This window comes from Myotis daubentonii, chromosome 4 (genome assembly GCF_963259705.1).
Source record: "Myotis daubentonii chromosome 4, mMyoDau2.1, whole genome shotgun sequence".
NCBI lineage: Eukaryota > Metazoa > Chordata > Mammalia > Chiroptera > Vespertilionidae > Myotis > Myotis daubentonii.
The window spans coordinates 5871150-5882113 of record NC_081843.1 but is presented as its reverse complement, the minus strand read 5'-3'; the positions used below and the strand labels follow the sequence as shown (position 1 = coordinate 5882113).

General features: G+C 51.1%; 1 protein-coding gene across 2 annotated transcripts in view; it reads left to right on the top strand.

The window, feature by feature from the left end:
* Positions 1-287: 287 nt before the first annotated feature.
* Positions 288-10964, top strand: part of USP31 (ubiquitin specific peptidase 31) — a 90879-nt gene continuing 80202 nt past the window's right edge. The window contains exon 1 of one of the 2 annotated variants that reach the window (XM_059692064.1): positions 288-1016. In XM_059692064.1, the coding sequence (XP_059548047.1) occupies positions 438-1016 (579 nt within the window). In that variant the 5' untranslated portion in view covers positions 288-437. The remainder of the gene's footprint in view (positions 1017-10964) is intronic. The other variant, XM_059692063.1, reaches the window with a different exon arrangement.

The following is a 10964-nucleotide window of genomic DNA, read 5'->3' as shown; positions in this document are numbered from 1 at the left end:
CGCAGGTCAGGGTCAGGCCCTCACCGCCTCAGGGTCCGCTCAGGGCGGCCCCGACTCCCGCCCAGCAGCCTCCGCCGTCGGAGCGGGGCCTCCCTCCGGGCCGGGACCGCCCACACTAGACATGGCGGGTCAGGCTTCACGCCGCAGGACTGCGCCGGAGCCGCCAGTCACCTTCGCGGCTGGCGGGGGAGGCGACGTCGTTCCCACAGTCAACATGGCGGCGGCGGCTTCAGCGCCGGGCGGGCGGCGCCGGCGGCGAGTCACGTGAGCGGCCCAGCTGGGCCGACCGCGCGCGCTCCCGCCCGCCCGCTGGTTCGCTCGGCGGCGCTCGGAGGCGTGCGGGGCGCCCAGCCCGGCTCGGGGGGATGCGGCGGCGGAGGTGGCGGGGCCGCGGGCCGGGAGGGCGGGCGCGGGGATGAGCGTGGGCGGCCGCCGCCATGTCCAAGGTAACGGCGCCCGGGCCCGGGCCGGCGGCGGGCGGGAAGGAGAAGCGCTCCTTCAGCAAGCGGCTGTTCCGGAGCGGCCGCGCGGGCGGCGGCGCGGGGGCCCCCGGAGCGCCCGGGCCGGCCGCGCCCTCGCCGTCGGCGGCGCGCTCGGTGGGCAGCTTCATGAGCCGCGTCCTCCGGACGCTGTCCACGCTCTCGCACCTGAGCTCCGAGGGCGGCAGCCCGGACCGCGGCCCCCTCCACGGCTGCTTCCCGCCCGGGCCGCCCGCGCCGCCGCCCGGCCCGCCGCCCGCGCCGCCCGCGCCGCCCGCCTGCGAGCCGGTGCCCGGCGTGGCGGGGCTCCGCAACCACGGCAACACGTGCTTCATGAACGCCACGCTGCAGTGCCTCAGCAACACCGAGCTCTTCGCCGAGTACCTGGCGCTCGGCCAGTACCGCGCCGGCCGGCCCGAGCCCGAGCCGGAGCCGCCCGCCGGCGCCCCCGCGGGCGAGGTCACCGAGCAGCTGGCGCACCTGGTGCGCGCCCTCTGGACGCTGGAGTACACGCCGCAGCACAGCCGCGACTTCAAGGTGGGCGCCCCTCCCCGCCGCGGCCCCCGCCCACGTCGCCCTCCTCCGGGCTGGAGGGGCGGGCGGGCCCCGAGGCTGAGGCCGGGCCACCGGGCGCGGGGGATGGATCGGTTGATGGGCCGAGTGCGCGAGTGACGCATCGGTTCCTGGAGCGCTCGTCCCAGGTCCCACCTGCCCGGCTGAGGCGTCGGAGGGCTCCCGACGCGGCCGGTCCAGGCTCCCGGCCGGCCCGGGGCTCGGTGGGGTCGCTGGTCGTGCAGCCTCGGCCCAGCCGCCCCCTCACCGTGCCAGCTTCCTCCGCCCCGACCTCAGAGGTGGCTGTGAGCTGCCAGCAAGTCCGTGGGTCTTCGTTGCCCCCACGTTTCACCCTCACTCGCTGGGAGCTTGGCACGAAGAGGGCTCCCCGCATGGAAGAGCTTCCGTTGTGCGCGGGACCAGGAGTAGTTGCTGCTCTGATTGCTTTTGTGGCTAAAGACTGTATAATAAGTTAACGGGCCATGTCGGTGGTTTGAAGACAGTGAAACCTGGTGATGCCGCCACTGCAAGGCCGGCGGGCGTGGGTAGGGCGACCCCTGGGAGGAGGCGCCTGGGCCTGAGGCTTGAGCAGCAGGGAGGCCTGGAGGGGCCGCAGAAGCTGCTCCCGCGAGGAAGGTGTGCACTTGACCTGGAGCTGGAGCTGGGCCGGGCGGTCTGCGAAGGGCAGCGGAGTGAGTGCTTTAGGCTTTGCGGGCCCGACGCCAAATCGAGGCTACTGTGTAGGTGCCTATGTAACAAGAGAAAACCAGTGTTTACAAGGTTTGTATTGAGTGAAGTAAAAGTACAGTGATCATGGAGTACGATGCTGTGTAACAGGCCTAATGAGAAGAACGGGACTGTTATTTTTGCAGGGGAGAACCGTGTAGCTTAATTGCCGTTCAAAATCAGGGTGGGAGGCCAAAGGGGAAAGCAGTATGCCTTTCCTGATATTCTCCCCAACACAGATTTGATACAAGTATTCATTTTTACAAACCATTCTTAGCTCACGGGCCATGCAAGTCCAGGCAGTGGGCTAGATAGGGCCCTCGGGTCCTCGTAGTGAGCGGGTTGGAGCGGAGGGCTGAGCCAGGTGAAGTGGGACCATTTAGGCTGCACTAAGGAAATGAATGGGCTGTGATTCTCAGCAAAAGGAGGCGGTGTTTGAGATTGCAGGAGGATTCCTTCTAGGTGGGAAACAGTTAAGTAGAATGAAACCACACAGTGAGAAACTTCATTCCTTTTCCCTTCTCTTTCTGTCCTGATCACGTTCAAGAGAAAGTTCAAGAGAAAGTCTCAGCGTGACTTAACACTGCTTGCCCACTCCCCACCTTTTTTTTTTTTTAAACAAAGCGAGAACAAGCCTCAAGTGTAGAGGCTTTAGTAGGCAACGGTAGCTGGAATATAGTAAAGTGATGTTTTCAATGGGCTTGTTTTTACATTTGTCTTGTATTCATGGCAAGTAGTACTGGCTTTTCACTGATGCTATGAAGTTTCTTTTAAAAATCCTTTTATTTAAGAATGAATGACTTGATTAAAATATAAAATGGTCATCTGTCTGAGGAACCGGAGCTTGGTTGAGGACTTTCCTTGCTGAGGAACAGCACTGACAGGTGCCCCTCTCCTTTTAATACACTTTACTTACATTATATTTACATTTATGTTGTTCTACCCTGTTTTCTCAAAGAGAAAAAGTGACTGCTGTTTGATCTTGGAAATTTGAATGGAAGTACTTGACTAGTATAGGACTGGAAAAAATGAGGTTCATGTCAGAAATCTCAAAATAAATAAGTAGGAGAGGATGACAACCAACCAGCAACTGTAAAAGAAGTCTTTTTCTTTTTTAATTTTGCTTATAGTTGCCTGTGAGTAGCCACAGCAATTACAAACTTTTTAAGGTCAGAGCCCAGTGTTTTAAGTTTCATGTTCTCCTTTTTTTCCAAATGTGAAAAATCAATTTCAACAGTGTTTTGGTATGAGAACATTTCCTTTGCTTTTTAAGAGATTGTGTTCATTTTTTTATCCACTAAAAAGCTGGACAGAAATAGGTCAGTGATTCTAGAAACGCCGAGACTGATTTGTAGGTATGCTTTCGTAAAGCTGAACAGATTCTTAGAGGCCCTATTTTTTAAAAAAATGTAATCTCTGAACCTTAGTAGGTTTCACTTTGCACTCCTTCATTCACCTCCCATTTATTGAAGGCTTGCCCAACCATTTAGGATCCAGACCATTTCTGGTTTCTACTCTGTTATCCTTCGTTCTTACTGGCTTTTTGTCCTTAGTGTTTGCCACCTTGACTTCTACCTAGTCAAGGCAGGAAGTCATTAGGGAAATAAAAGTTCTCCCAGAAGCCCCCGCAGCAGGCTTCTGCTGACATCTCATTGCCTAACCTTGTCACTTCACTCCTGGCTGCTGTGGAGGCTGTAGGTGGACATTTGGGCTTTCCTGCTTTAATAGATGAGACGAGTGGAGGCAGCCTGCCCATACTCACCTGCATGTGCCACACACATTCACCTGGGGGAGACACTGTACCTGCCTGTGAAGAACTGAGTCTGGAGGAACCTGGCAAGTTCCCCCAGACACCGTTTCCACACTTTCATGTGCCTATAATTCACCTGGGCTTCTGTTCAGAGCAGAGCTGGGTGAGCCCGAGATGCTGCATTTCCAACCAGTTTGCAGGTGGTGCTGGTGTCTGGGTGACACCGTGGGGAAGGGTGGGGGGGGGGGGGTACAGGACATTTGGGAGAAGTAGGATGTGAATGCATTGTGAAGGCTTTGTAGGCTCCCCTGGTTGAGACGTTATCCTCTGGAAGTTGAGAATCCAGAGCCTACTTTTAAGTAGGAGAGTGATGGGATCAGATTTCTTTTTTCCCTTTTATTTCTCCCCAGTTTGGTAAGCCTGGTGGATTACTTTCTTTTTTTCCAGAATGTTTTATTACAGCCAAATTTAATGGCTGTGATTCTGAGCATTAAGAAAGTTGAACACCAAAGGAGGTGGATGTGAGGCCTACTCGTCACCATGCCCTGTGGTTCACATTCAGCCTCAGAATCCTGCTCAGTTTAGGGGTCCAGGCAGCCACTGCCCGGTGATTGGACTTGGCAGAGAAGTTAAAACCAGTTTGCCATCTCGAGATAGTTTATGTTGAGGTCTGGAAAAGCACTTAGTATGTCTTTGTGCTTTGTGAATTTTTCAATTATAATTCTTTCTTACTTTCTAAACTTATTAATTGGCGCTTAGAAGCTTACCAGATAAATGGATTTTTGAGTTGGGCGAGCTAAATGATGGTTAAGGCTGGATTTTCATTTCCCAGAATGAAATGGGTTGACTGTCCCACCTGGCTGTGCTTTTAAGAAACTTCTCTAGCCGCCACCTAGACCCTTTCTTTCTTTTTATGCAGATACTGTGCTCTTGCTCAGATACCGGGCTGTGGTTCTCAACCAGCGTGCTGTTGCCTGGGGACGTTGGTTTCATCTGGAGACGTATTTTGGTTGTCACAGCTTTTATAGGAGGCTGGCATAGATGCTCCAGGTCCTTAGAGATGCTCTCTAGCTTCCAGTTCTCAGTGCCCCTTTGCAGTAAGAGAAAGATAGATGGACGTCTTTCAAGTAAGAAAGATAAGTTTTATAGCAGCCGTGCTCAAACCGCGGTCCCAAAGAACAACTAGAACATAGTGATCTCCTGATAAAGAACTGTGGAAACTCCATCCAAAGTTGCAGCAAAACAAAAAGTAATAGAATTTTCTCTCCCATGGTGTTTTCCTGGAACTTTGGTGCCTGGTGTTGCTTATTTATTAGTGAGAGTTCTCAGGTTACAGAGAGAGTAAACATGTAGAAATGAGTGGCAGACAGGCTAGCATCGGGCTGACACTGGTTCGGTGTCACACCTTGCTTTTTCATGGTCTCATGCTACAGGCCTTTGAGAGACGTTTCCTGGTTTGTACGAAGCTGTTTAGTACATTGAAATCTCACAGTGGCTTCTAAGAAGTACTCTGAGTTCAGGTATCCCTTGAATTACTTTGAAAAATAGAAAGAAAAAAGAAGAATTTGTGTAGGGCCCATGTAGGTTTGTGATGGTATAAAATAGAAAGCGCGTCTCTTCCTGGTCAGTTCCCTTGTCTGTCAAACGCTTTCACTTTAGTCACTGAAGCTCCAAGTCTCTGAAGGAGCAAGGAGGTGACAGAATCATCACGATTTGACTTGGAAGGAGACTTGGGTGGATGGGACAGTCCCCCGCCTTTCTGGATGATGGAACCGAGGTTCGCCTGGCTGGAGGCCGAGGGAGCAGAAGCAGAATTTGACTTCCACTTTGTCACCCTGCATTGCTGAGGCTCACGCTCAGTCCTGTGTCTGGTTGCCTTATTAGTACAACCGCGGAAAGGACAGGTCTCAACACAAAATGTCAGTTGGCAGGTGGACATGCTGAAACGTGCAGCATTTTCCTCTCTCGGCTGTGGTGCTGAATGGTAGTGAACATAAATAAGGTCAGCCACAGCTGCTTCACCATGTGCCCTTGCTGCTTTACCGTGGCATTTTGCAGTCTTCTTAAAAACCATTCTTTCTGACTGGTTAAATGTGTATACGAACATGTATACATTATTTATAGGCTCATACTCCACAGGTGGCTGTGCATATATACTCTCAATCTAACGCAGTGGTTCTCAACCTTCTGGCCCTTTAAATACAGTTCCTCATGTTGTGACCCAACCATAAAATTATTTTCATTGCTACTTCATAACTTTAATGTTGCTACTGTTATGAATCGTAATGTAAATATCTGATATGCAGGATGGTTTTAGGCGACCCCTGTGAAAGGGTCGTTCGACCGCCAAAGGGGTCGCGACCCACAGGTTGAGAACTGCTGATCTAATGACTTCCTTTCCTCTGTACCCTCACCTGGTACATTTGGGAGACGAGGAGGATAGATGAGGCTGGGAAGGGATTGGCAGGTGGGCAGAGGCTGGGTCATACAGGGCCTTGTAGGTGCATATACGGGGTTTAGATTCTATTCTAAGTGCAGTGGGGAGTGGCTGCAGGACTTGGACAGAGTTCTTTTCTGATCTCATTAAAACTCAGGTGCTGAACAGTGGATAGCACAGAATCAGGGAGACTAGGGAAGAGGCTTCTGTGATAGATTAAATAAAAGTGGGGGTGGATGGAGATGGAGAAGTGGGTGGATTTGAGATATGTCTGCAGGTAGACTCCACAGGACTTGCTGGGGGTGAGGGGTACACTGAGGCAGAGGGATGCATCCAGAATAACTCCCAGGTGTTTGTCTTGAGCAACTGAGTGGTTACCAGTGCTTACTTGAGGAGCAGCAATTTTGGGGGTCAGGAGTTCATTTTCAGATGTGTTAATAGGATATTCATGAGCTGTCTAATAGGCAGCTGGATAACGGAGTCGAGTTCAGAAGATTGAGACTAGCTAAAGAGAAAATTAGGGAGCCATCAACTTCTCGGTGGTGTTTAAAGCCGTGAGATATGGCTTTGAATGGGGTTTGATGATAAACAAGTCTTGGATAGTTAAGAAGAGGGGTGTCGTCTCAGGATGGTGGGGAAACATTCTGAGCAGAGGGATAGAGTTGGCACATGGTCATGGAAGCTACTGGGCTGTCTGCCGTGGAGGCTTGATTTGGAGTTGTCCCAGCCATGGCACTGTTGACATATCTCGTGTTATTGGATAGTTTTTTGTTGTGAGGGGCTGTCCTGGCATTGTAGGATGTTTGTTAGTGTCCCCGTCTTGTCCACATCCCACTGATGACAATAAAAAATGTCTCCAGATATTTTCAAATGTCTCCTAGGGGGCAAAATCGCCCTTGGTTGAGAACCATTGATTTGAGAGAAATACATGTAGATGTCTGAGGAGATGAGAGGAGGCAAATTATGGGTGGCCTTGAAAGCCTGTCACAATAATTTAGCCTTGAGGCTGCCGTCAATACTGATTCAGTTGAGGCTCTTGAGCTGTGCAGACATTGATTAGAGGAAAAAGATATTAAAAAAATGGGTCTGATGGTGAGTAAAAAATGAATCAAACGGAGGACAAAATAAATGCAGGGAGAGGGCAATCACAGGTATGAGGTGAGGTAAAGAAGAGGAAAAGGTGAATCCAAGAGACATTTGGAGGACATCATGACATTATTAAGGAGAATCCAAGAAATGGAGAGGGAAGGAAACCCCGAGCTGTCAGACCTGATGATGGGGAGAATAATGAGGATCTCTGACAGCTGGAGCAGCTGGAAGGGGAGTGGTTTGGGGAGCTTAAGGGGCAGAGAAGATCATGCATTTAATCTGAGCATGGAGAGTTGGGGCCTGGGATACCCAGGAAGGTCTTACTAGACTATTGGGAATGTGCCGCGAATTAGGGCTAGCTGTGTAGACTTGGATTCCGCTGCACATAGGTGGTAAGTGTAAAGGTCAGAAGCCCAAGGCCAGGCCGTTGGGGGACCTGAAAATAAGATGACAGGAGCGGGAGCGGGCCTGCTGAAGGGCAGTCTGAGACGGGAAACCAGGAGGGCAGGGTCCTGGACCTGGTTTAGGTGATGGTTTGACTCCCTGCGTTGAGCCCTGAATACAGTGTAACAGTGTAGGGCAGCAGAAACGCCAGTTTATACCCACTAGGAATCAAATTCAGGTTGGTATTTTGTAGACATGATATGGATTTATTAAGTGCACGAAATTATTGAGCACGGTTATTGATTCCTGTGCTGGTTTTGTGTTGCAAAGCACTGGGGATATGAAGATGGGTGAGATGGTTCATGCCCTTAAGGAAGTCAGGATCTAGAAGGGAAGACTGGTGGGTAAAGAAATAGCTGCATAGGGTAGAGTGCTGTGATAGATTGTGTACAAAGTGCTGTGCAGATGCAGGGGGAGTGCACTGGGGGAGGAATGGGAGGGGTGGGGGTGACCAAAGAGGTGTTACCTGGACTGTCTTGAAGGATTTGGTAGGTTGTTTCTGCTTTTTGGCCATTGAGAGTAATGATGCTGTGAGCGTAGGTGTGCAAGTATTTGTTTGAATCTGTGCTTTCAATTCTTTTGCATCATGTGCTACTTCTGGGTTTAACTCTGAGAAACTCCAATGTTTTCCACGGTGGCGGCACCATTTTATACCCCCAACGGCAATGCATGAAGGCTCCACTTTCTCCACATCCTGCCAGCGCTTGTTATCTTCTGTTTTTTGTTCTGTTTTGTTGGTGTTTTTTTAATAGCCATTCTAGTGTGTGTGAAGTGAAACCTCATTGGAGTTTTGATTTGAAGGAGGAGATGAAAGTAACAGATTTTGAAACAGGGTGTCTTGGGATGGATGGTGCTCTTTAAGACCGGAAGCACCGAATGGACAATAGTTCTGGAGGTGGGTGGTACGTTAGTTTTAGGCAGGTCACATAGTATTTGATCGTAAGAGCCCTAGGAAAACTTTTTAGTTATATTTGCTGAATGTCTGTCATGTATCAGGAACTGTGCAAAGTGCATCATTTAAGTTTTTGGTGACTCACGTAGAAAGGAGCTGATCTGGTTTAAACATGGACATTTCTCTGCAGCTACAGAGATGCAGTAATCCAGAATCAGTTGTTTTACATCGTGCTTTGTGTGGCTTGCAGTTTTAGTGTTTGACTCTGCCACTTTTGTTTTGTTATTGGTGTGTGGATTGATGGATTTTTCCTGTCCCCATCTATACACTTGTCACAATGATGGGCTACTAAATAGGGCAGTGTTCTCTGTTTGTGTCGTTCCCCACAGCTGTTTCCTAGAGTAAAGACTCTGGAAAACAATGACCTCATGATTTCCACTAAAAAATCTTTTATATATGGTAGTGGAAAAGAAATCATTCAAAGCTGAATAATTTCAAGTTGTCCTCTGTAGTTTTTTCCTTCAAAAATATTCTTGTTTGCTCTGCTAATTAATTGTTCACTGGATATTCCTCAAATACCCTTTTATGTTTAACAAACGACATCTTTGCAATTGCAGTGGAGCACATGGGCTGTCGTGTCTTTCATTTGACTGCGATCTTTCTCTATTTGGAAATCATTGTGTTATGCCCTGGCCAGTCCTTGAACATCTGTTGCTTCTTCCCCCCCAGTTGTTGAGATTGGAAGGCAGCAAACAGAGTGCTCACAAACCAGCAGTTCATGCTTTAGGAGATTTCACAGGATTGATCAGGAAATGCCTTGGTTGCTTCTGCTGTCAGGAACCTTTGTAAGCTCATCACCAGCTCCATAAATTCTTTGCTTTTACTCTTGGTCTTCCAGTCTTTAAGAGTAAGGCCGAGCTGTCTGATTCTCAGGACAGATTTAAGAAACAATAATAATCATAATCCTGAAAACAGTTGTGTGGAGCCAGATCACCGACAGTGCACATTCATATACAGTTTTTCATTTAGTCTTCACAATAGCCCTGTGAAAGAGGCATTGCTATTCAATGTTTAAAACTAGGATTTTGGGATTCAGTTCTAGTAAGTATTAGAGCCAGAACTTCAAACTTGCATGGTTTTTTATGAAGATTAAATGAGAAGATAGAAGGGTTTAGTATAAAAACCCACCCGTAGTAAGTATTCAAAAGAAATGGTAGGTGACAACAAAGCTGCTCATTTTAAGTCTGTGGTCACACGAGGACCCTTCCCCATTTCCAAACTGTTTCTTCCAGTTGATAGGTTTTATTGTTTCTAGATAATCTTCTTAAAGATCACCTGTAATTATATTTCTTTTATCAAAAAACTAGAGGCCCGGTGCACAAAAATTTGTGCACTCGGGGGGGAGGGGGGGGTCCCTCAGCCCGGCCTGTGCCCTCTCGCAGTCTGGGACCCCTCAGGAGATAACGACCTGCTGGCTTAGGCCTGCTCCCGGGTGGCAGAGGGCAGGCCCAATCCCTAGGTGCAGCCCCTGGTCGGGCTCAGAGCAGGGCCGATTGGGGAGTTGGGGCGCCACCCCCTGTCATGCACAGAGCAGGGCGGATCGGGAGGTTGCGATGCCACCCTCCGTCACACTCAGGGTAGGGCAGATTGGGGGGTTGGGGCACTGCCCCCTGTCACACACAAGGCAGGGTCGATGGGGAGGTTGCAGCGCCGCCCCCTGTCACGCGCAGAGCAGGGCCAATCGGGGTTGGGGCGCTGCCCCCTGTCACGCACAAAGCAGGGCCCATCAGGGGGGTTGGGGCTCCGTACCCTGTCATACACAGAGCAGGGCCCATCAGGGGGTTGGGGAGCTACCCCCTGTCACGCACAGAGCAGGGCCCATCAGGTGGTTGAGGAGCTCCCCCCTGTCACTCACAGAGTAGGGCGGATCAGGGGGGTGGGGCACCGCCACTGTCACACTCAGGGCAAGGCCGATGGGGAGGATATGGCTCTACCCCGTCACACACAGAGCAGGGCCAATCAGGGGGTTGGGGCGCTGCACCCTGTCACACACAGAGCTGCAGGGCGATCAGGGGTTTGGGGAGCTCTCCCCTATCAGGCACAGAGCAGGGCTGATCAGGGGGTTGGGGCGCCTTCCCCTGTCAGGAACAGAGCAGGGCCGATAGGGAGGTTGTGGCCCCACCCCCTGTCACACACAGAGCCGCAGGGCGATCAGGGGGTTTGGGTGCTGCCCCCTGTCACACTGATCCTGGTGCCGGGAGGCCTCACGGCTCCGCTGATCCTGGTGCTGGGAGGCATATTACCCTTTTACTATATAGGATAGAGGCCTGGTGCACGGGCGGGTGCCGGCTGGTTTGCCCTGAAGGGTGTCCTGGATCAGGGTGGGGGTTCCCACTGGAGTGCCTGGCCAGCCTGGGTGAGGGGCTGATGGCTGTTTTTAGGCTGGTGGGTGACTGAAGCTCCCAACCTCTCCTTTTTTTCTTTTTTTATTCTGGGCCAGCTTTAGCTTCGAGGCTTGGCTCCAGCTCTTAGGCCTCCGCTGCTGAAAGCAGGTTTCTGGCCTTTGTTTACCTTCTGTATTTGAAACAATGTTGC